The 25,581-nt window shown below is 36.5% G+C and overlaps 1 protein-coding gene across 1 annotated transcript; it reads right to left on the bottom strand.

Annotated features, from left to right (window-relative positions):
- Positions 1 to 1,875: 1,875 nt before the first annotated feature.
- ZBTB1 (zinc finger and BTB domain containing 1) lies at positions 1,876 to 24,143 on the bottom strand. Its single transcript, XM_051977813.1, has 2 exons — positions 23,825 to 24,143; positions 1,876 to 5,350 (listed from the first exon to the last, which is right to left on the bottom strand). Exon 2 carries the CDS (start codon positions 5,328 to 5,330, stop codon positions 3,189 to 3,191), a length of 2,142 nt encoding a protein of 713 aa, XP_051833773.1. The 5' UTR covers positions 5,331 to 5,350; positions 23,825 to 24,143; the 3' UTR covers positions 1,876 to 3,188.
- Between the last annotated feature and the right edge of the window lie 1,438 nt (positions 24,144 to 25,581).

Below are 25,581 nucleotides of genomic sequence, written 5' to 3'. Positions count from 1 at the left end.
AAGTGTGTGTGTGTGAGGTATAGCATCACCTAAGACCTGATACGACTGTTATCCCTGGACCACTTTCATTAACCTTTGAGAAACCTCATTATGCTATATGCCAAAATTATAAAGCCATTACTGACAAATTCTGGAACTGCTTAATATTTCTTCAAGATTTCTTGCTAACTAGTATATAAGCATTTAATAAATGAGTGTGTTTACTTGAAAAAATAAGACATTTTAAGAGAAATAAAGAAGAGGCATAATATGCAAGATACAATATTTGTCTTACTGTGACTTTAGATTTAGTGTTTAAGCATTTTAGGATCAAGGGAAGTCCAACCAGGCTGATATCGAACTCTTTGCTCCTTATTGCATCTCCTTATGGCTGAAGTCACATTAAGGAACTGAATGGAGAATCTTCCCATTTCAAAGTATGAGAGGAGGCAAGAGGTAAGTGGATTTAGGTGTAAGAACACCGTTTAGTTTTTTTCTATTGTTACATTACAAATGACAAACTGCAGCTACTTATTAATACTCATTCATTCTATCAACTAACACTTTGTCTTCCTGGCAAGAAAAATCCACTATTAAAATCTCTAGTATCTATTAAGGTAGTTTCAAAGAAGGGTTTTCCTGTACACACAATGTGGGGTGGTCATCAGTGAGGAAATAAGGGAGACCATATTTAAATGAGCATCCACTCAACCTTTTTATTAACCTCTTGACACTTCAATTTCAAAAATATAATAAATCTTTGTCATTGTTATTTGCTGGCTACTGGCTAGTGTATCAAATTATTCTAAACAAAATTCTGCTATCTGAATGTTGATAGTGCTTTCTAAAAAAAGATTAGCAGCCCCACTGGAAGAGCAATATAAGACTGATTTAGATAAACTCTTCATTCAAAGATAGCTTTAGAGATTAAAGTGACTATTTGAAATCATTCTAATTTTTTTCTTTTTAGTGAGGGTGAAATAAAGCCAAGAGGGGCTATGACTTAAAAAGTCACATTGGTTATTTGGTAGATGAGGGCAGAATTGAATTCCAGTCTTCTAAGTTTAAATCCAACATTTGGATTTGGAGTGCAATCTGTATTGCACAGTGCTGTCTCCTTACTTATTCAACTGACAAATATTTGTTTATCACCTACTTATGTGTAAAGCAGTATAAGATAAAATTATCATAAGATTAAGTTATACTCAATAATATATAGTAATCACAATTCTGAAATCTTAGTTTTTTTTGATATTACCTAAAATTAAAAGCTATTTCCAGAGGCCTACATTTGTCATAACACTTTATTCTTTAGGGTCTCTATTGTGATTTGATATTCTCAATTTTGTTTTTGATTTGTATTCTGAAAATCTATTATTTTGTAAACAATATTAGATGACTGTGCTTAGTAACATTCTATGCCATGTTAATATTCTAAATCTGAAAAGTATCTAATGCTAAGTTATTTTCTATCATATCCACGAAACATTTCTGCCTTGTAAATTTATCTGCTTTCTTCTGGATATTTGTTTTTATTATGTTGCTTATTATGTCATTCCAAAAATTCTCATTCTTCTAATTCTGCTTTGTCTCCTGTATTATTTGGCACCTCTCCACAGCACTGCAAATATCTTAGCTCACTGTGTGTTCTACAATACTTCTCTTTAAACCAAGTCTGTTAGTATCTCAGTTCTTTGAACCACTTTTTCTGTTTACTTGTGTACCTTACAATTTCAATGTGAAATAATTTTAAAAATTAATATTCATGTGCACAAAATGATATTTAAATTGTAAAATAATGTTTTGAAAACGTTTTTCACCATACATTTGTATCATGCATTTAAAATGGGTCCAGGCAATAAATTTATTTTTTAAAAAATGACATGACAGCTCATAAAGTGCTTAATAGATAAATTTTATGTCAATATCTTAGCTCACATGTAATTAAATAGACCCTGCTTTAGCATCTAACAATAATACTGATTTCACTATAATACACTTCAGGTTATACTCTGAACCACATCATTTTATATAGATATACACACATACAGAGATGTGTATACATATACATATATTTGGCTTTGTCAAAAATTGTACAAGCCCATGACAGAGAAATAGCATGATTAAAAACTAGTATTTGTCCCATGTCTTCTCCAAAGTTTAGATAACATATAAAGACAGTAATATTTGCTTTTCAAGCCTTGTGCTTTTATAGAATAACCATATTTAGAACTGATTTTTAAATTTTTATTAGTTTTATTAATATACAGTGGTTTAGCTACAATCTTTTAAAAATCAGCTTCAAAAGTATATAATTTTAAAGAGAAAAAAAATCATCTTCCTTTGGCTAATTAGGCAATAATGTTATTAAAAATCCACTTATAAGTAGTAAATAATCAAGTTAAAGTAGTGTGGAACTTAGGATATTTTGATTTAATTTCAACATTAGAGAAATAACATCAATATAATATTTCAATTTTTATCACAGAACTGGTTTATCCCCATTACTTAGGTGGAGTAAAGTTATTTGTTTCTTTACTCAGTGCACTTTTAAAATGAAATTCATTCAAGTGTTTTTCACCCTTTTTCACTTTTTTCACCTCTTTTGGTCTTTTTCAGTGTATGGTTCTAGGCTATGTAAATTGTAAAAATTAAATTTAGCTCAACCAATCTATCATAAGATAGATTATCAACTTCAAAATCTGAAATTCATTAATGATAAGAAGAATAACAACAATGGTTAAGTCTCTGCTGTACTGACAAGTTAACGAGCAAAGTGGCTAGTCTCTCAGAATTGATTTCCTTATTTACATTTTTTTTTTTAAATTAAGGATGTCCATTGATGTATTTAAAATTTCACAAAATAATTTAAGGAAAAACACATGAAAAACAGTGAAATCACCATCTTATTGATATGGAACTAAAGTCACTGAAGGGATAACATTGTGCTTTTAATCTACATTTAAAAGTAATTTTAATCATAGCTAAGGCAAAAACTAAAACCATAAAAATTTCTATTAACAGTAAAAATAAGTCAAAATGATAAAACATGTATATGCTTAATGATTCTAAACAAAGAAAAGGTAAAAAGGTCATAAAATATACTTTTCCCCCCAACAATTCATTTTCTAAAATCAAATACTAATATATCATAATCCTTGCTTTGGTGTCGTTTGCCATCTACTAATACTCTTACAGTAGGAAATCACTTATGTTCTTTTCAAATGCTTGGCATTATAATGAGATCTCATATCTTTTCGTAAATTAAACTTTGCTCCACATATTCCACATGTATATAGATGAACATCCATATGTTGCTCCAACTGTTCATTATTTGGAAATATCTGAAAGCAGACCTGGCATATAGTCTCCCCAGAAGATAAATGAGAAATCATATGCCGTACATGGTCATGTTTTCGGAAGTTTCCTTGATCACAAATGGAACAGACATATCTGGCCATGCCTTTGTGCATGTCATTATGTAGCCGCAACTGACGTTCTCTTAAAAACTGCTTGCCACATGTCTGACAAACAAATTGTTTTTCCTTGGTATGGACTGTATAGTGTTCTCTTAAGTGACAACGCTGATAAAATCCCTTTCCACAAAGATTGCAGAAGTGTTTTCTTCTATGATCTCTTTCATTCTCTTCTATGATGGCATTCTTAAACATATCTTGGTCTAGGCAGCCGGACATATGCTCAACCACTAGATTTTCATTTTCAAAACGCTGACCACAATTAGGACATCGGAAAGGACATGCAGAGTGTTTATATAATTGCTTTTGAGGAAGAGTATTTATTTGGAAATGATTGTCCCTGAAATCATCTAGCATTTCAACAAACATATCTCTTATTTCAGATTGCTCATCAGTATTTTCTTCCATGTCCATTTTTTCTTCACTGTTTCCTAACCCATTCACTGTCAAATCTTGGGGTTCTCCACATCTTTGTGCATGTTCTTGAAGTTGCCTACCTTTGACTAGTATTTGACCACATTTACCACAAGCACAGATATTTTCTATGTGTTTTGATAAATAATGAGATGACAAATCTTCTTCAGTTATTGTTTGTCCACACAGTTCACATGACGCGCCCTCTGTATCCCCTTGTACAGGACTATCCTTGTTAGGGTGCCTTGTATTTTCCAAACTGTTTCTTTCATCTGTATTTACAGACATCCGAGGTTTTAAAAGTTTCCTAGCATTTTTCTTCATATTGACTTCTTCTTCAATGTAATATCTATAAAATGGCTCTTCAGGTTCATCTTCTAATTCATCATTGTCAGTGGATTCATTACAGTCTTTATCAGAAACTTTAATAACATTGAAGTCTTTAAATTCATCCTTAGGATGATCTTCTGGCTCCATCTTGATAATGATCCTTTTCCTCTCAGCAGCTCTGCTCTTCTCTTCACCAGCTACTTCAGACTCTGCTATACTACTTTTTCTGTTTCCAGTGGTTGATGATGAATCACTGGTGGCCTGGCTTGTGTCTCCTCTATATTTGTCTATTTGTACAGAAAATGTTTTAGGAGAATCCTTTTCACAGGAATCAGTTTTGGTATTACCATCTTTTCCATCCCTAACATCCATTATCCTATGGTATGCCCTTGCGTTTTGATATGAATGTCTATTAGTACAGGTTAACACATGCTCATCTAATAACTTTTCACAGCTAAAACCAAAACCACAACTGTCACAGGTAAAGCTCCTTCCAAAACGTCGTGACACACGATCCTTTGGGTTAGATAATTTGGAGACAGAGCTTTTCTTACATACATCGAACAACTGTTCTGGAAAGTTGCTTAACTGTAAAGATTCTTCATCAGGTTCTTTGTTTTGGGACGTATTTACTGTTGAACTTGGCTCCACACACCACCTGTTTGCTTCACTACCATTTCTAGCTATGGTGTCATCATACATTCGTACCCCAAATATCATTTTGTTATTGTGATTGCTGGAAGCAGAAGATGAACATTTTGAACTAGAACAGTCTGCATCCTGTATGTCTTCTAAACAGTCAGGAACATTGTATAACTGTAAGTAGTTCATTGCCACTTTAAACTGCTCAAAGTTGGCAGGGGCTGTCATAATTTTTCCTAAATACATGAACTGCAAAATTAAATCAAAGCATTCAGCACTAATTTTCATGTTGCTAAGATTCAGTTGTGCAGTGGTGTGCTGATGGTTCATGAAAAACATCCTAAAATAAGAGCTGCAAGCAGCTAGAACTGCTTTGTGTGCTTGAAAATAAATGTCATCAATTGCAATACAACAGTCACAGAGAAAACCCCATTCTCTTTGGTTGTTTAGCTGTTGAAGCACGTAGCTGCTGTGGCTGGGCCTTGCCATCTTCTACTTTAATTATGGACCTATACATGTAAAAAAAAAAAAAAAGATAGTAAGATCAGAAAAGGCAGCAAAAACTACAAGAGGATAATTTTAAATAAAACTAGACTAATTTGACTTCCTATTGTAATCAAGTTAAGAATATCTCAATTTAAATATAAAAATATACATTAGAAGTCATTTATCTAAAAATAAAAGAAATCTCCTTGTTTCAGATATATATATAAAGAAATGTGTACACAGGTATCAAAAGACAATGCCATTTAGGCTTTATTAAAAATAATGCTGGGGAAAATAAACATAAATGTTAAGAGGATAAAAAAAGATCACAAAAAGACATTTACTTCAGAGGGATGAAAAGACCATAAAGTGAAAATAATAATTTAAATCAAAAGAGAGCCAAAGTAAATGGTTAACTAGTATAATATTATAAAGATAACCAAGAAATCATCACAAACAGATATTAAGGTTTTGTTTGTTGTGGTTTGGTTATCAGCCCACTCCTCATCTTCTCTACCTTCCCTGACCAACATCATCTTGCCAAAAGATCCAAGTTTGGTTCTCTAAAGGAATGAATACCACATATACTGCTGAACAGTATTTAAGAAAGCAGAACTTTTAGAAGAAGATGGCTGGCATTTTTAACATAGATTTGAAATCAAATTTTAAGTGGTTTTATCTAAAACTTCTGAACCTATTGCACTCAACTTGGAAATAACCATTATTCCAAAAAAGATCATCAGAGTAACAGTTCAAACTAGGTGCAAACTTTTTTTCAAGTTCACTTCCCCATCAAAATTTTATTTCTTGATTTTTCACCTTTTCTACCACATTAAACACATTTATATGCATATATGTGTGTGTGCATACATATATATTATTGCATGCATAAATAGATATCTATAGAAATTCAGCTTCCTATTCCTCATTTTCCTCACAAAAGCAGAGAGGAACATGGAAGACACAATAGGATTCTTCATTGTGCTATTGGTGGTGCACAAAAGACTTTCTCAAGTTTCTTTAGTGCAGTATTTCAATGTATTATCTCAGACCATAGCTAACTTGCTAAAAATTACACAAATATACCACCTTTGACTATTTATATGTATTTTGCTATTTAGTAACAACGGACATTCTGAGTGCTCCACTGCTACCTTCAAAATGTAAAAAGATGCTGTGCATATGACAATTTTTTTTTTAATATTTAAGTTTTAAATAAATAAATACATTTTTAAAAGTACAAAAAGACTTAAAGGAAGACTTCTAGCATGGTGAAAGATAGACTCTCTGTGGAAGATCTGTTATGAAAAGTGAACAGATATCACACATCATGAGAGAATATGGATGGGCTGTCATTTATTTCAGTGAGATTACAGATGCACTAATTGAAATATTCTGAAATTAGTAAGATTCAAACTCAGGCCAATTTAGAGGTTAGTAACTTTCTGCTACCAGGTTTGACATTTAGCTTGTGATGGTGTCACATGCCTAATCTCTGCTGCTAAGGACTCTGAGGCTAGTGAATCATTTGACTTTGTTAATTCTGAGTTGATCAGGTATCAATACTAGGTCTGGGACTAATATGCAGAGGGTCAATTAACATCCTGTTTAAGGAGGGAATAAACTGGCTGGCCCAAGCTGAAAACAGAGATGTTACTCATCAGCCCAGGAGAGGCTTGCAACGTCCCAACCAGAGGAGGGAGGGATGGAGGGAGGGAGAAAGAGAGAGAGAGAGAGAGAGAGAGAGAGAGAGAGAGAGAGAGAGAGAGAGAGAGAGAGAGAGAGAGAGATCTTTAAAAAAAAAATAAAACAGAAAACAAAAAATCAACCACACATTTAAAACTTTAAGGTTTCTGAAATGAATGAAAATTTATTTTTTAGAGGAAAAATGAATTAGTAATCAATATATAAAATATAACAGAAAAAATAAAGAGAATTTGTAGTAGGCTACTGTGATATTTGTATCTGTATTGACTTTCACATACAAAGAAAATAACAGGATGTGATTTTTAATGTTAGCCAAAAGCTCATATAGAATCTAATTAGATTTAGCTTCATTTTAATGAAATGATTCTCATATACTTTTACAGAAATAAGCAACTTTGTGGCTGATAATTGATTAGTCAACTAGTTGAAAAAAGTGTTATATACTTGCTAGTGTTTTAGCAGAAGTTGTAGGATACAAAAAGCAACAGAAGCTTTATCAGAAGAACTTATAATATGGGACCTCAGCCAAACATCACATGGAAAGAGGAGAATACAAATGAGAAAAAAAGTATTCCAAGTTTTAAAATGTTGAAAGAATATGTTCCTTCCAGAAGGCTAAGATCAAATGATCATGCTATTTAATCATGAAGAATTCTTTGTTTCCTAATTTATAAAATCAATCAATCAACCAACAAATATTTCTTAAAATACCGACTATGTGCCGGGTTCTAGGGTAGGCATTGGGGATAGATATGACTAGAACTAAAAAGTCCCAGGTCTCAAAGAGACAATATGTACCTATACTAATATTTACATAATAAAGACAAGATAAGAGAAAGGAGGAGTGGCATTAGTAGCTGGTGATAATCAGAAAAAAACTAATGAAAGAAGTGCTTCTTGAGCTAAACTTTGAAAGAAACTAGAAATTCCAGGAGACAGAGATGGAGAGAAAATATTCCACATTTTAAGAAGCTTTGTACCCCCAAAGAAACCCACTCAGCACTTTAATATGATTATGATTATATTACAAATATGTATGCTACATTTTTTATATTTATGATTGGTTCACATCTTAACACAATTTTAATAAATTACACATACTTTTTAAAGAAAATAATGCAGGCATGGAGAAAAGCCCATGAAAAGGCACAGAGATGGATGACAGAATTTATGAGGTCCAGGAAAAAGAAACTAGTTCGATTGAACAGCAGCGTTTATGAAAAGCAGGACTAAATGATTTCAAAATCCTTTTATGGATCTTGAGTCAACAAAAGTTATCCTGATGAAATATATATTTTAAAAAATCATTTCAATAAATTTACCCCTTAAACACAATTATTTAATATTTTTCTTGCCTTACAATAACTTTTTTTTTTCTTTGCTAAGTGACTTGCCCAAGGTCAAGTTTCTGAGACCAGATTTGAACTCAGATCCTCCTGATTTCAGGGCTGGGACTCTATCTACTACGCCATCTTGCCGCCTTTTCAATAAGGCAGATGAACCATATTTTTTCTTTAGATTGGATCCCAAATTGTTATCTAGGTCCACATCAATCTGTTCACATAGATCACGTAAAATAATGCTAACAGTTTGGCTAGTTACAGAGATTTAAGGTTTGCCAAATGATGCATTGTGCTTTATTTCTTTTGATTTCAGCAACATCCTTGTGGGGTGGTAGTTGACTAATAATGTCACAGGTAGACTGCAACCTAAGTCCTTTCTTTCATTTTTTCCACTTGTTTTCAAAGCCCAAAGTCTTTAAGTCAATAACTGAATATATTTTCTTCACTGCAAAACAGTGGTTCCCATGACAGGTCTTATTGTCACCACCACTTATTTGTTTATCTCTTAGGCACCATAATAGAAATGCATGCTTCAGGTAGGAATGGGCCTTTGTGACCCTTAAGATTTCTTCCAACTCTTGAGAATTTAAAGTTGGAAGGGACCTTGGAAATCCTCTGATTCAAGCCCTGTTATCATATAGGTCAAAAGTCATGGTTACCTGGTAATATGTGATACAACTAGGATTGATGTCCTCTGATCCTAAATCTCCTACTGCTTCTATTACACGACTCATGTTTGTTAGGTTATAAGGAAAGGAATCTCATTTTCAGATATTTCCTCTTCAGTTGGAGAATGGATGGGACTAGTGAATGAAACATTTCCCTTTTGAGCTTCTTCTGCAAGGTTAAACCTGTATTCTGATTGTCATGCTTACCTAATAACTCCAAATATTATAAAGTATTATTCGAATACTTCAGACAGCTAGGTAGCCCCCTGGTCTTGGAGCTAAGAGGACCTGAATTTAAAAATAGTCTTAGATGGTTCTTAGCCATGGGATGCCATGTCCTTCATCTCTATTTGCTTTATGGATCACAAGGAGGCAAACCACAGAAGTAAATGGAAAATCTTTCCAATGACTTTGTCATCAAGAAAATGTCCATTGGCTCACAAAGTGTTAGACACAACTGAACAACAATTATTCAGATTTATAAGGCTAATGTTTTGTCTAAATACTGCAAAAAAAAAAATTAGTTTGGGAAACCTGGAAGCTAATAAACAAATCTTTGTGTTCTGACTCCTGATTCTTATTGACACAAACTTTGATAGTTATAAAAAGTTGTGTGTCTATGGTAATTTCACTTCACTAAAATCCTAATCTAATATTTGCTCTTACATGGAGGTGACCTTGGGTTCTTGAAGACTAAATGTGCAGAAGAACTGATAGGCTCTCCTCTAAGCTAAAAAGTATGGATCTGGTAAACAGTACCATAAGATTAGATTATAGAAATTATTATAGTATACTGAAGGTAAATAAGGATTCAGTTTTTAGTGATAGAGAAAGTATCTTTAATAGGAGTGTAGTCCAATGCAAAGACAACAGGATTTTAAGTCTAAGACCTGCGGGTCAAATCCCAGTTCTGTGATTTATTACTTTGGGGGGCCTTGGGCAAGCCATTTTCCTTCTTTCCCCCTTGTTTCAATTTCCTCCTTTTGGACTAGATGCCCTCTAATTTTTTCCAGCTCAAAATTTATGGTCCTAGGATAAAATACAAATCATTTATGGTAGGTGGTATTCCATCCTTCCTATTCCCTATATGGTTTTTGTTGTTTAGGACAGTCACATGAACAAAATCTATGCCTAGATTAAAGATTAACTAACTAGTGCAAATTGTTCACAGGAAGCTTGCAAGTCTACTTTGACAAAGTGTATTTAGAATGCCAACTGTTGTCAGCAGTGTACCTTTTGTCAATTACACTAATTAGAAAGAACAATTATAGAATTTATCAAATTTAGTGTTATTACTTCTGGATGGTAACTTTTATAATTTTATAAAAATCCTGTTTTATTACCTAAACACATTTATTCAAGTTAAACAAATCAGTTTACACTTTTTCTTTTGTACAGATCACACATAATAAATTACCAAAAGACTACAGGCTAATTTATATTGTAATAAAGTTTCTCAAAAGTTCAAAACAAAAGTGCTTTACATTCCAACTATTTCTGTTTATATGAATAAAATATGAGGAGTTAACTTTACTTTAGTTCATGGTACCACAGTACCAATTACCTCACTAGTAAAACTGGTTTGTCATAGCAGAAAAGCAATGGGGCTAAAGCTGAATACATAAACATCAGACTTCTGTTCAAAGAACTCATTGTCTCCTGTGTATAGGCAGCTGCCACACATCCTAAGGAGTCCCCCTGGTGGCTGTGTGAGCACTTTTCCTAATAGCAAATACTCATCATACTTGAAGAGATTTACAATTTCATTAATATTGTTAGTAGAAATATGGCAGGATTTATAGTTAGGATGTATAATATGCAGAGTTATACACACACACACACACACACACACACACACACACACACTTTGCTCTTGCCCAGTCATACTGGTAGCAGTAGGATTATAATCACATTACATACATACATACACACAATATAACCTATGTACATATACAGAGAAGGGGCATATTTAGTCACATATACACACTATATGGTGTGTGTGTGTATTATGGTTATAATCCTATTGCTACCATTATGACTGGGAAAATGAATTAACCTTCCTGTATCCCAGTTCTTTTGTTTATAAAAGAGTGATAAGATTCTATGTCTAAATTTTATGATCCCTCTATACTTTCTCATCTTGTATAATGTGTTTGTGGTTTTTCCATTAAGTGATCTGGTGAAAAAAACATTAAGAGACTTTCCTCTCATTTTTTTCAACATGATGGGGTTACCCCTTACTGTCCATTTCACATTTTTACTACATCTAGTAATACATGTGTTGAATTATGTCTTTTATTCCACTTTTTTTATGGTTATTGTTAGTAAGACTCTGATTATTTTTATTATTCATTTTATATTAATCTTTGTATTTTGGATATAATTTGGATTACATCAGATATCCAATCATCAAGAGGTTAGTGGTATGAAGGAAAGAGGCTTTTGTGATATCTAACAATATTTGGCAATTTCCAAAATGCTATTTCTCTACTTAATCATGGTTTCATCTGCTTAACCTGTCTAGAATATAAATTTTTGAATTTGACAGGCTACCTATCTAGTTACATAGCACAAGATGGGCAATATGTTTTTCATCTACTTGATTTCCACTGTGATGACTGAAATCCCTCTGTCATTACAATGGATTAAACTGAGGGACTTCTGTGGCATTCTAGAGTTTGATGCAACTAATGCAACTGATTTTTATTTAATTTCTCACAGGCCTTCTGTCAACCATTTTCAAAGTCCAGTCTAACTTTTCAGAATTGAGATAATTACTTTAAAAACTTATATTACTTGTTACTCACTTCCTATTCCACGCTAGCCAATTGCCTCAAAGAGATTGACTCTGATCTGGTCAGATCACATATGTAATAGCTGTATTCAAGTATTTGAGAGATTCCCATGTAAAAGAGAAATCTTTGATTGTGTAGCCCTAGAGAACAAAACTAGGAGCCATGGGTGAAGGTTGAAGTGGCAATTTAAGTGTCATTTGAGGAAGGACTTTTTAACCTCAGACATATCCAAAAAAGGAATGAAATGCCTCTAGTCATAGTAATGTTTTCCTCACTCCACTCCCAACCCTACTTGCAATTTCCCTTAGCAGAAGGATTTAAGAAAAGGCTAGGTATTTTTAGGGATATGTTATACGGGGTTACTTTTTAAGCTAAGAGTTAAACTATATGGCCTTCAGTCTCTCAAATCTTGGAAACCCTGTGGCTATTAAAGGACTAGGATTTATGTAACTATATATATGTATGTATACATATATATGTAATACATATACACATATATGTATATAATATATATATAATTAAATAAATCCTGGTTCTTTAATAGCCTCCCTTCCCCCAAATTACTGTATCAGAATTGGGAAGGTACCTCTGATGTCTAATTTTTTTTTAGTCTAATTTAGTCTAATCCATGGCTGAACTGGACTCTCTTCTACAACAATGCCAACTGGAGGTCACCAGCCTCTGCCTAAAGATTTCCATTCTGAGAAAATCTACAACCTCTTAGTTGATGTCATTCTAACCCTGGACAGTTCTAATGATCAGAAATTATTTTCTTCCATGTCGAAGCATAACTTTTGCTAGTGCTTGGTTCTCTCAAATCAAGGGAAAAAGTCTGATCCTTCCTCCAACTAGCTCCTTAAGTACTTAAAGATAATTATCAAGTCCTTCTCCCCATCTTTTCTTCTATGCACCTTGGCCTTTTAATTTCTAATGGATTTATTTTGAATCCCCATGTTCTCAGATAAAACATTTTGAAAAGTCCTTTGTATGGTACTGTAATGGGGGAACAAGTGGAATATTTCCAGTTTTTTTGCTTTAGAAATAATAGAAGGGAATAAAGTGCCAAAATTGAGGGGAAGTGCTATGTTACTCTAGGGCAGGGATGGAGAATATCCAAGATCTGCAAGATCATTTGCATAATCAACCACAGCTGATATGAGCTGAAAGCTAGATGGTGCAGTCTACCATGGCTTGAGTTCTATAAGTTGATAAAAATTTGTATGGCTCATGAATGACATTATAAATATCCAAATAGCCCTTGGCAGAAAAAAGAGTGGCTCCCCATCCCTGCTCTAAGCATTGGGGAGTTGAAAAATCAAGAATAAGGAACTAGATAGAGCTGGTAAAGTGAGTAGGTATAAAGAGGATTTTAATAAATTAATTCATTTCCACACTTGAATAATTTCCACACATTATTTCAGAGATGTTTTAATTTTTGATCATTCCTCTCCCTTTTCAGATTGAGCCTTTTATTGTGACAATACAAAACAGCTTAATAAAAAATCTGGTAGTGTATATCTTATCCTAGTAATACTTCTATTCTATTAGAAAAGAAGGTAATTATTATTGATCTCTATATTGAATTTTTTGGGTTCTCAAGAGTATGATTTTCATTCAATGATCTTTTTATTTACATTTTTATTTGTGTGTGTATATGTATATATATATATATGTACAAATATAATTTATATAACTACTTCCCTTATTTTTCTTTATATATTCTATTCTGCATCAGTATATGAGAAGTGTGGCAGAGTAGATGAAGGGCTGGCCTTAAAGGAGCTAAGTGTTACTGTGGTCTGAGGACTAGACCAGGAAGATTTATATTCAAACCCAGCCCTAGACACTTAATCTATTTGCCTCAGTTTCCTCACTTGCCTCCTAGGATTGATGTGAGGATCAAATGACATGTTATTTGTAAAGCATTTAATACAATCTCAGGCATGTAGAAAGTGCTATATGTTGTGTCATGTCCAACTTTTCATAATCCCATTTGGAATTTTTCTGGGCAAAGACAATGGGGTGTCTATTTTCTTCTTCAGCCCATTTTACAGATGAGGAAACTGAGGCCAACAGGGGTAAGTGACTTACCCAGGATCACAAAGCTAGTAAATATCTGAGGCTGGATTTGAACGCATAAAGATGAGTCTTCCTGATTCCAAGCCTAATGCTCTGTCCACTTTTGACATCTCGCTGCCCTGGATGCTGTTATGTTACTATTAATTGATGTCAAAAAGACCTAGTCCTAACTCTAACACACACACACACACACACACACACACACATTGTGGGACTCTAGATGAGTCACTTAACCTCACTTTAAATATTTTCCCTATAAGAATGTAGAATTAAAAAATACTAAGACGTCTTAAAAGGATTTTCTTCATCTGCAAGTTTAGTTCCCATTTCCAGAAGTTCATAAGCAGTCAATTCAGTGGTGTTATGCCTTTCTGAATCCCTTGTTTGTTATTTCTTACAGCACAATAATATTCCATTATATTCACATGCCATAATTTTGGCAGTGAGATCACTGCCTGCCAGGCCATAGATAGTTTGATTATTTTTTTTGCATAATTCAAAAATGATATCTAAAACAGTTGAATCACTTCCCAACTCCACCTATTGTGCATCACTGAATCTATCTTTCCACGGCCCCTTCAACACTGACTTCCCATGTGTTGTCAATTATGCTAATTTTTTGATTTCTGAAAAATCTTCAATAGGCACTACAATTTGGCTTTAAATTCTCTGTCGACTAGCTCCAAGACTAAAAATAGTTTTGTGTAAAACAAATATTAGACTGGCTTTCTCTATACATAAAGGAATTATTTTGTAGTAAGTTATTTTATAATACAAATAGTAACCCTATAATTTATTCGTTTTCTAAGCAGTTTTTTTTTTTCTTATAGGACACAACCCAGGCATAGATAGTACTTACATTATAGAAAATAGCAGACAAAGAGATTTACAAAAGGTATTAAACATTGTAGCAAAAAAAAAAAAAAAAAGTCTAAGTAACACTAAGAATAAACAAGTGTTAATCCTACTGTGTATATTCTGCCCTAGATGGACCACAACTGGAAAAATGTGTACAGTTCTGAATGGTACTAGGAAGGACGTGAACAAACTAATGTGTGTCCACAGACTGGAGCCATTTAAGGATGAGTCCCAAGAACAGGGGATGTTTAGCCTAGAAAAGAAACTTCTTGGGTCATTAAGTATTTGAAGGTCCATCATGTGGAAGAATAGATGATTAGAATTTGTTCTGTAAACTCCTAGAGGACACAAGTGGCACCAATAATTAGAAGTTGCAGAGCCAATTTTCTTGTGGATGTAAAGAAGAACTTTCAAACAATCACAGGCTGTCCAAAAACGGGAGTGTCAGTCATGGGCTTCACTTTATTGGAGATATAGCAGAGACTGGATATCTATTTATCAATTATATAACAGCAATTCTGTGTTGGATTAGATGGCCTCTGAGGGCCCTTCCAAATTTTATATGCTAAGGTTCTAAGTGTCAGTATAATTAGTCAACTCATTTCCAATTCTGTATTTGAATTATTCAAGTGAAGTCCTTCTGAGTCTCACTGGATTTTTTAATATGCACTTATTCTGTCACATATTTCTAATACTTGGTTTATACATTACAGTCTTTATGTACATCATAAATTTAACCAAAACAGAGGTTCTTCAGCTGTGTCCATGAAGATTTTTAAAATTTTTTAATAACTATATTTCAATATAATTGGTTTATTTTGTAATGCTATGCAATTAAAAAATTATTCTGAGAAGGGCTTTATAAGTTTCATCAGACTGCCAAAGGAGTCATATGACACAAAAAGAGGTTAGGGACCTTGGAACTAGAAGAATGCCACCTACTCCTTTAAAGGGGGAAAAAAAATCAAGCATTTTCCTAAATTATTTATAAGGATCATGAAAGGGCTATCCCCATTTTGCAGGTGTGGAAACTAAGACTGAGGGAGGTTATGATAACTATAAAGTTTCTCCACTTCCCCCTCCTCCATCTTCTTTTCTAGTTGGCTTGAGATTTTAACTTTTAATAAGTCTATTTTGAAAACCCATGCTAAGTGTGAGGCAGAAGGTAAAGGAGGGAGGAGTCTTCCAGAAACCAAGAGGTATGCTCTATCCATTTGGCCACACAGCTGATGATGTAGTTGACAATTACCTATTGAATGCTTAACCCAGAGCTAGGTCCACCAGGGAATAATCCAGTGCTGAAATTGTATGGTTAAATAGGAATATGCTGGGCTCAGAATTGAATATGAACATAATTTGGTACTTACTTAGAAAATTATGCAGCACGTTCCATGATCTTAAGCTTCTCCCTACCACCAAAACCCATTTTTTGAAACTATGATATTTTCCTGGTGATGCTCTGTCTGGAGATGCCAATTACCGTGACAACTTAGAAACAAAAGGGAAGTACAAAAGGCTTCACTGAGAGCATATATGACTGAAAAAGGAAGTGGGATGGATATGTAGCTATTGCAAGAACTAATATAGAAAGACCTAGAAGGGCATTACTGCATTGGGAAGATTCCTTACAGAGAACAAATAGGAAAATATGGATAAGAGGATGAGATATTATGAATTGAGTTGTGACTTAATAAAGATAGAAGGGATCTCTAAATTCATAAAATTGTAGATTCATTGAATGAAGCACTTTTAACTATGTGTTCAGTGATTTCCATGAAGAAATTATATAGGGCTCTAGGTTAATCATATAGAATGGAATATTTTTTGATCATAGGACAGTTGTGTTAAAAAAAAATCATCTGTAAGAAGGCTATCTGGGTCTGAGAAAAAATGTTATACTTTTTAGGTTTCCAGGCCAGCCTACAATTGAATCTATCTTGGACAGGCACTCAAACTGGACAAAGAGCTGGGCCCAGAAGAGGAGCTGTCTAGATTGAATTTAGAAAACTAGATAATGCTTTTAATGACTCCAAACTTCTTCCTGAAACAAATATCTATTTTTAATAACAATATTCTTCTGGTAATGCTATATAGCTTTAAGTCAATCAAAGTTCTGAAGAATTAAAGTTAAGGTCACCGAGAAGGCAATGGAGACTTGCACAATGGTAAGTACAGGCAACCAGTGTTGAGGCTGGAGGAGGAGGAAATCATTAGAAAACAAATTTAAAAAATAGAAAAACAGGGAAAAAATTAGTCATCTAATTGAGAGGCTGGTATAACTGACAGATGATCCACCATTATCCATGCAATGTCAAGAGACAGAGAAAAAGATCCACAGCCTACTCCATGGAGGTTCTGATAGGTCCTCTAAATTTTGGAAGGAGATTTTTAAAAAAATAGATAAGGATACTGAGGTTAGATGAGGGGAAATGTTCTTTCCAAAATTGCAGTTAGTGAACAATAAAATCCTGACTTGAATTTTTAACTTCAAAATTCCAAACCCTGGGCTGATTTTATTTCATGATGCTGTCTCTCAGAAGTAATTGTGGTAGTATTTACTGGCCTTCTTTCTCTTCCTTGCTCATGATACTCTATTTCCTGTCTCCATGTATTTGCACTTTTCATTCTTCATGCTTGGAATGTACTCTCTTCTCACTGCCATTTCAAAAAATTTTCTCACTTCCTGAGCAGAACTAATAAAACAATGTATACATAACAATATTGTAAAGACAAATGACTTTGACAGGTTAAGCAACTGTGTTAAATGTGATGACCAAGCACAATCCCAAGGCACTTTCAAATGGAGAGGTGATGGTCTCTGAGTACAGAATGAGACCCACATAGATGCCTATTTTTTTTTTCCTCACAAGGAATTTGTTTTCATTGTTTTCTCAAGGTGGAGAGCAGGTGAAGTGAGAGGGAAGTTAATGAGTAAGAAAAGACAGATTCTTTCAGAAAAAAAATTTAAGAACTTCCTCACTTTCTTCAAAAATCCATCTTCTACATGAAATCTTTTCTGATTCTCCCAGTTGTTAATGTTCATCCCCTTTAACTTACCTCAGTTAATAAGTATTGAAAACATAACTATATTCCAGGCACATTGTTAAGTTCTGAAAATATAAAGAAAGACCGCAAAAAACAGTCCCTGTCTTTAAGAAGGTCACTAATCTAATGGGAGTGACAAATTGCGATACTGTCCACCCCAACAGAATGTAATCAATTTGAGAATAATATTTTTTTTGGAGAGGAAATATTTGAGACCTCAGAGCCTAGCAGGCTAAGTACTATGAAGTAGGTGTTTAATGAATGCATGTGTTAGTTTAATGTGGTAAAAGAAGAAATAGAGTTTTATGTTCTGATTTTCTGTTACTGTGTGACCAATTTATTTTACTTCTCTTTATATCTCTGTTTTATCAACCAAAAAAACAATAATGACCCCTCTATTAATTAAAAGGTAATACATTCTAGCTTTCTCTCCCTCTATAATAAAATACAAAAAATATTTCTTTTTATGTACCTTAGGCCCTCGGGACTTTTAAATGCCTATAATTACTCTGTTCCCATGGATGAAGTCCTGAGAGATACTTCTCCCTGCTCTGAGAGTAGCTCAGTTTTTCCCTGTCCTCTAGCATTCCACAGTCAGCTAATATTTTAGTTCTAATTTTATTGAATTATTACCACCTCCAAATTTTGTGGTTACAACGTTTTCTCACATGTGGCTTTTTTCATGTTGAATTTTATTCTAGTTCTAGGACATTTCACAATATATATGCTTTAATTAATATACAATGAAATGAAAGAGAAAAATCCAGAATAAGATACAAATCTGTTAACTTAAAGACACACATGACTCAATTTTTAAACTTTTAATATGCCAATCCATGCCACTTTCTCTTTGCCTACAAAATCTTCATAAGAATAATGAAGGGAATCCTTGATGAAGGTGGAAAAGGAACAGGTAAACCATGTTACAAACAAAATTCTGTAGCAGACCATATCTTTACAGGCACATATAAGCAGGAATATGCAGAGAAAACAAGAACTTATTATGTTTGTTGACTACAAAAAGGCCAATGGACAGGCCACAGAACTAGACTATTAGCACATCTAACAGATGCTGAAGAGAGACCAAGACCAGAAAAGAATAAGGGGAGGTAAGCAGGCTGAATTACATTTGATAAATAGCAGTGCTTTTAATAGCCCTTAACTTCTCTCCAAAAGAAAGGCCCACCTTTTAAACATCAAATTTTTTTGACCGATTGAATAATCCAGTAATGCTAAACTGCTACAAAACATAGAATAAGAGTCTCTTTAGAATTAGTCACATCACCCAAATTAGTCACATGAGAAAGCTATGACATACTACTACTGAAAGAATCTAGTAAGGGAATTTAAGGAGATTGTCAAAGACATGCTCTAAAAGGGTCATCTTATTCTGAGATTAGATCATAGATCTAGAGATATGCACATAAAATCCAATAATATAGAGGAAAAGTCCTGCCCCTCCCATCCCTGTGGGTGTGGACTTGTTCATAATATATGAATGAGTTCTGTTCCCCACTGTTCCAGGAAATGCCCACATGGATGAGATCACCATATATCAGCAAAATATTAAAGCCTTGTATCAATTCCAAAGCACACCAGGCAATGTGTAACAACAAAGGCATATTTTTTCTCATTTATTTCAACCTTTATTGTCAATTCAGTTTTGGGGTAAATATTACCTTTGAATCCTTCCTCTGAAACATCTAGGTCTGATAGCTACTACTGCTTTTCCCCTGTCTCCCAGTTCAACAAGCATTTATGTTGGTACAGTGTTCCAGGTGTTATTACTAGATTCTGAGAATGCAAAGATAAAAATGAAAAAGTTCCTACCCTCAAGGATCTTACATTCTATTAGAGGAGAAAACATAATACATAAATAAGCACATGAGGACTATATAAAATTAACACATGGTAATTTGGGGGCCTGACCTACCTAAAAGATCTTTGTAGTGTCATGTGAATATGAACTATTATTCTGTCCTCTCTTTTTTAGTGGATTTCACTGACATTCCCTTGTCTTGTCCCATCTGTTCATTGTCATTTCTAACTCATAATATACCTTCCCATAATACTCTGCACCTGTGCAGACCAAAGGGAAAATTCCCTAAGTTTCTCCTACCAGTGTATCTCTCCCTTCTTCCACCCAATTCCCAATCTCTTTACCAACCCTATCAATACCCTAATTGTATTTTCCATTCCCAATCTGCTTCTAATGCTAGAATAATCTAGCATGACACTCCTCAAAAATCTACTACTTCTTGAATTTTCAAACTTTTCACTCTTGTATTCAAGGCCTTACTCCATCTAGAGCTTCTATACTTTTCCAACCCTTCCATATATTAGTAATGCCTATCTCACAGAATAGGTGTTTAGATCACATGATGTTAACATTGGTTGTTATTAATATGTTCCAATCAATGTTCATACTTACCCTCATCAAAATAGCTCACATTTCTATAGGACTTTCAGCTTTACAAAGTATTTTACATACATTATCTTATTTAATGCAATAACTCAGAAAAAGGTGTTAATAATAGCCCCACACACACACACACTTATAGAAGAGGAAGGTTGAAGCTCAATGACTTGCCTAATAGGAAATACCTTAACCAAAGGATTTGAACCTAGGTGATTTTTCCTTTCTTTGAACCCAATATCCCAAAATAATACCTGCTTGTTATATTTACTCATATTAGTTGCCTATATCTGCTATATCTACTCTTCACTTATTATATTCCAATCTGTCTTTTAAAACCCAATTCACAAGTTAACTCTGCTACAGATTATTCCATGACTCCCCCACTCACCAGTGACTGAAGTCCTCCTCCTGTTCATTTTGTTTTGCAATTTTATAATGCATTTGTCATGTAATATTGTATAATGTTGTTATAGATTTATTTAATCCTCCCCAGGAAACTTTCAGTTGCACAAGGGCAGAGACTATGCTCACATGTGTTTACTATATGAATTGGTAAGACATAATAAAAAAATACAGAGATCAGTTCATCTGTAAAAAAAAAAAATACACTTTACAAACTTGAATATGAAATTTGCTTTCAATTATCCTTCTAGGTAACATTTTGAGTCTCATGCAATAGCTTCATTATCTTTTCTTGAAATAGTTGAGATGCTTAATAGATACTTAAAGTAAGTTAATGCTGTACATTGACTGAAACTACTTACATAGGAACATAGGATTAAGAGCTATAACAACCACCCAGTCCAACTTATCATTTTATAGATGAGGATAGTATCTGCAAATCTGGTGCTCTTCTTTACTAAATCATCATGAACTTTAAAAAACAGAATGCCACTGGCCAAAAATTTAGGTGTATCCCACTTACATGAGGTGCCTAGATACTAATTACACACACACACACACACACACACACACACACACACACACACACACAAAATTGGGTCAGTGCCTCCCTCCCCTCCTTTAGGAAAATCCTCACCTTACAAACTCCAGGATCTCAATAAATTTTTAAATTATTGATTAGGTTTTTAAGTACTTTAACACTAAAAAAAGGCTATCCTCCCTAATAATAATCATCACCTGCTCTTATTTTACAATTAATATGTGAATTTGCTTAGTTTTATTCAAGCCTTCAGTTTCCAGAGCCTGTTTACATGGATGAATTGGTAAAAGTGATTTGATGAATCTGTCAAGTTGAAATAAGACCTGGTACTGTGGTTTCCCAACTAAGTACATATCCTACTGGAACCCGAAATAAGCATTTTACATTTGCTAAAACTTTTAATTATGTTATTTAGAGGGTCTGTTTGCCTAATATAAACTGTGCTTTTCAATTACCAAACAGAAGGTTTGATAAATACACAGTTCTTTCTCCTTTTTAACTGTCAGCATTACAGTGGTAGGGAAAAGATAGCACTTCTTTTAATAAGAAATACATGAGAGTAGTGAGGAAAAGGAAAGTAGTGCTGAGTATAAGGGCGGAATCCCAGCTAGTGGTATAGGGGAAGGGAATATCAGAAACATCAACATTTAGTTGGGCTTAAGGAATGTGAAATCAAGATACTAGAACATTTATTAATTGCTAAGTGCCAGGCATTGTGCTAGGAGGCCCTGAGAGAGACAATAATAAAATCATCAGTGGGTTTTACCTTTTCTAGCAAAGGTGTTGAGACCTACACATAAATGTAATGCAAATCAAAGTACAAACAGCACACAAAGGAAATCTATTTTGTTGGGGCTGAGATGCTGGCTATAGCAAAACCTAATGAGAACCACTACTGGTACACTATAGTGCAGTGCTTCTCAACTTTTGGGAAAGCCCCTTACCTGACATTAAATACTTCAGGGATGAGGAGTCATGTGTCAGGAGTCTATTCTGTGAGTGGACTATTTGATTTCCTGCTTTAACACAGTAAAAGGCCTCGGTTGAGGCATGGTTTTCCTTTTGTATGGGCAGCCCTTGGACTCCCCACAAAACTATTATATTAGAGAGGGTGGCAAAAGTACTAGCAAAGGTAGTTCAACTAGAAATGTGTCCACCATGATGTCATCGACTGGGTAAAGAATTCTGGCTCTGCTGGATAAAATAAACATGAATGTAAACAGCACTGGGATGGGTTACAGACTTTTAATGTCTAACTTTCGGCAAACCACCTTTCCCTCTTCAGTTTCTTCCCCTTATTTAAAAATGAGTAGACTAGCTGTCTCCTAAGTAGTTACCAAAGAAAAGAGAAATAACTAAAATGACAAGTTATATCAAATCAAGTATTATATCTAGCACTATGCTGGGGCAGGAGAGTAACCAAAAAACCCCCAAACTTTAAGATTCTGAGAACTTAATAGGTGACGCCATTCCAGCACCGAAGTTCTGGTTTTTCTGTCTCAATTTTCCCCATTTCTTCCCAATTTATCTCCATCTTTGGCCCCAAATTACACCGTCCTACTTGCACAAAAATCCTAAATGCAGTTATCCTGGAGGCTGCGGTTGTGTTCCAAAGCTCCTCCACTGTGGCAATTGAATTCCTCACTAAAATCTTCTCGAGAATGTCAACTTTGGCTTAAGAAATCGATTCCGAGACACCACAAAACCTCTTGGAACCTACCCAAAGTTAGTCTCTCCAGGCCCAGTCCACACACTGCAACCTTCCTGCAGTGTAGCATTACACTTTTGACAGACGGATAAGGCTGAGTCGAGTTGCCACGTTTAAGACTCATCCTATGTCATTAAAATAAATTATATGAATATACTTATGCCATACGTTCTAAAACAATGTACTATTTCAATAATTGGAGGACCTTCCCATTCTCAGTTCGGTAACATTTTTTTCTCTTTAAGACTGACATTTAGGAGGTAAGGATGGGAGGAGCAGAAATCGAACCTTTATATTTTGGGCGGTCCCGCGCTAACCATTTTTGTAGTTGGTTAAAAGCGGAAGGGATTTTTTGCATCTAACAGAGTCCAAACTCCTAACCCACGCACTTTCCGGTGCACATAGAACAGAGTGTTTTGCTGGGGGCCGGAGAACGTGGGTGGGTCGCAGGGTAGCAAGGAAAACCCACGGTCTTTGCGGCGTCCTTTCCCCGCCAGACTAGCAAGAGTCTGCCTGAGCTCCGGGACACTTCCCCCTCCCCAAAAAATGTCCCCCCCCCCCCAACCCCTGGCGGGGCGAGGAGCTGGCTCTGAGCACGTCAATCAAATCGAACCCTCCCGCCTCCTGACAAGAAAGCAAGAGAGAAAAGAAAAGACGCGAAGTCATTTCGGAATCCATTTGCTCAAAGGCCGGCGGGACTTGGGTTCCTCGGCTAGGACGGTCGCAGCCTTCTCAGCCCGGGAGGCCCAAGGAGAAAGCTGGAAGTGCCCCGTCCCGATCCTGACGCCAGCCGCGTGTCCTCGCGCCTCTCCCCGGCCCTCGCCCTCGGCCAGGCCAAAGCTGCGCCGCAAAGTTGTGCGAACATCCCGTCCCGTCCCGTCCCGTCCCCCCCCCCCCTTTCCCCCAAGCTCCAGCGCCCGGACTCTACTCACCGGCCACCGCAGGACCTGGGACTGCGGGAGAAGCCTCGGAGGACTTTTAAGGCAAAGCTGTAGGTGACAGAGCGGAAAAGGCGAAAGGGCAGGAAAAAAAAATAAAACCCCAGCAGCGAAGGCGCCCTGGGCTCCGGCTGCTCCCCGAGCTCGACTCCTGCTCTGCCAGGGACTGCGCTGCAACAAAGGACTTCCGCTGCCGCACAGCCGCGCCTGCTGCACCGCACTGAGCCGGCCCCGCTTACGCGGCGACTCAGGGTCTGCCCACCCGTTCGCTGGCGGCGGCGGCGGCGGCGGCGTCCGCCAGCTTTCCCCTCCCTCCCTTCCTCCCCTCCCGCCCACCCACTCCCTCCTCAGTCACTCGATCCCTCGCTCCTAGGGGCACTCGCGGCAGCTTATGGGTCTGCAACAAGTTTCTGAGTTGGGGCTGGCACAACCCGCACTGAGAGGGTTTCCACAAACTTCTAGAGAGGATGGGAAGGGATAATCTCGGGATTCTCTTTTGGAGTGTTGGGGTTTTTTTTTTCGGTTTTTTGTTTTTTTGCCCGACTGTATACATAGGGGAGTTGCCTAGGCTAGAGTTCCCAACTCCCTCGGGGTCCGGATGCTGCTTTTTTTTTTTCCGGGTTCCACATGTTACGACTTCTGACGTGGGGCCCAACAGTGGGACTCTCGGCATCTCAGATTCGTAAACGCCGGCGCTATTTTGCTTTGGGAAACACTAAAAAGCTGGTAGGCTCTGTCCCACGGTAGGCGAGGTGGTCGCAAAGACGCCAGCCTTTTAAGTTCCAGTTACTCTTGACAGCCCCCACCCCCTTTGGCGCGGCAGCCTGTTGAACCGGAGCCACTCACCCCCTCATGCTCCGCCCTGCCCAACATTGCCCTGGTGTCGAGGCAACCATGATCCTATCCAGAGATATCTTCTACCCGAGCTCTTATCCCAGCTAGGAGTCTGTTTCACAAGTCTGCGCCCACCCTCATGTTTCTTCACAGGGAAGCCCATGCTTTTTACACACTCTTAATAAGTCACCTAAAGAGGTGGGTACCCGCGTGCGCTCTCAAGCGTATAAACCGCTAGCCCACAACACGAAAAATCAGTCCCAACATTTTGGGATCCGAGCCGCAGCGGCCGAAGCAAAGCAAAGCTGAACCTCGCCCGTCCGGCCACCTGCGCGCGCGTTACCGTACACAGATATGCCCTCATTTTCGAGTCCCCCATTTCCCCCCCCCCCCCCGCCACCACGCGCGCGATCACGTGGGCCACCTCCGACGGCGAGGGCGGGGGGGTATCGCGCGAAACCGCGCGAGACCCGGGACCGCTGGGTGAGCGCGCGAGCCTCTGCCAGGTCCCCAGCTAGGAGCTTGCAACTTCCCCCGCCCCCCTCGCTTATTCCCCCTTCCCCCATTCTCTTTCCCGGCCCCTCCCCCACCAAGCAGCGGGCAGTGCCGCGGCGGCACCTGGGTAAGGGATGCACCTCCATAGCCCTTTTGGGTTTCTCCGTTCCGATTGCAGACTCCGGCCGTGAGCCGCTCCGCGGAGGCTTGCAAGCTGCCAGCACCGGTCGCGAGACAGATGCAAGTAGCTCCGGGGAGAGGGATGGATTTTTTATTTATTTTTGGGGGGTTGTTGTTGGTTTTGGGGTTTTTTTTTCTTTAGTTTTGGACGTGCAAAAAAGGGAGGAGGAAAATGGCAACCAGAAGCACTCTTCGGGCCAGGATACTCAAAACCTGCTTTCCCCTCCTCCCCGAACTCGGGT

Source organism: Antechinus flavipes, chromosome 2, assembly GCF_016432865.1.
Source record: "Antechinus flavipes isolate AdamAnt ecotype Samford, QLD, Australia chromosome 2, AdamAnt_v2, whole genome shotgun sequence".
Taxonomy (NCBI): Eukaryota; Metazoa; Chordata; class Mammalia; order Dasyuromorphia; family Dasyuridae; genus Antechinus; species Antechinus flavipes.
Note: the sequence above shows the minus strand (reverse complement) of the source record. Positions and strands in the feature narration are given on the sequence as shown.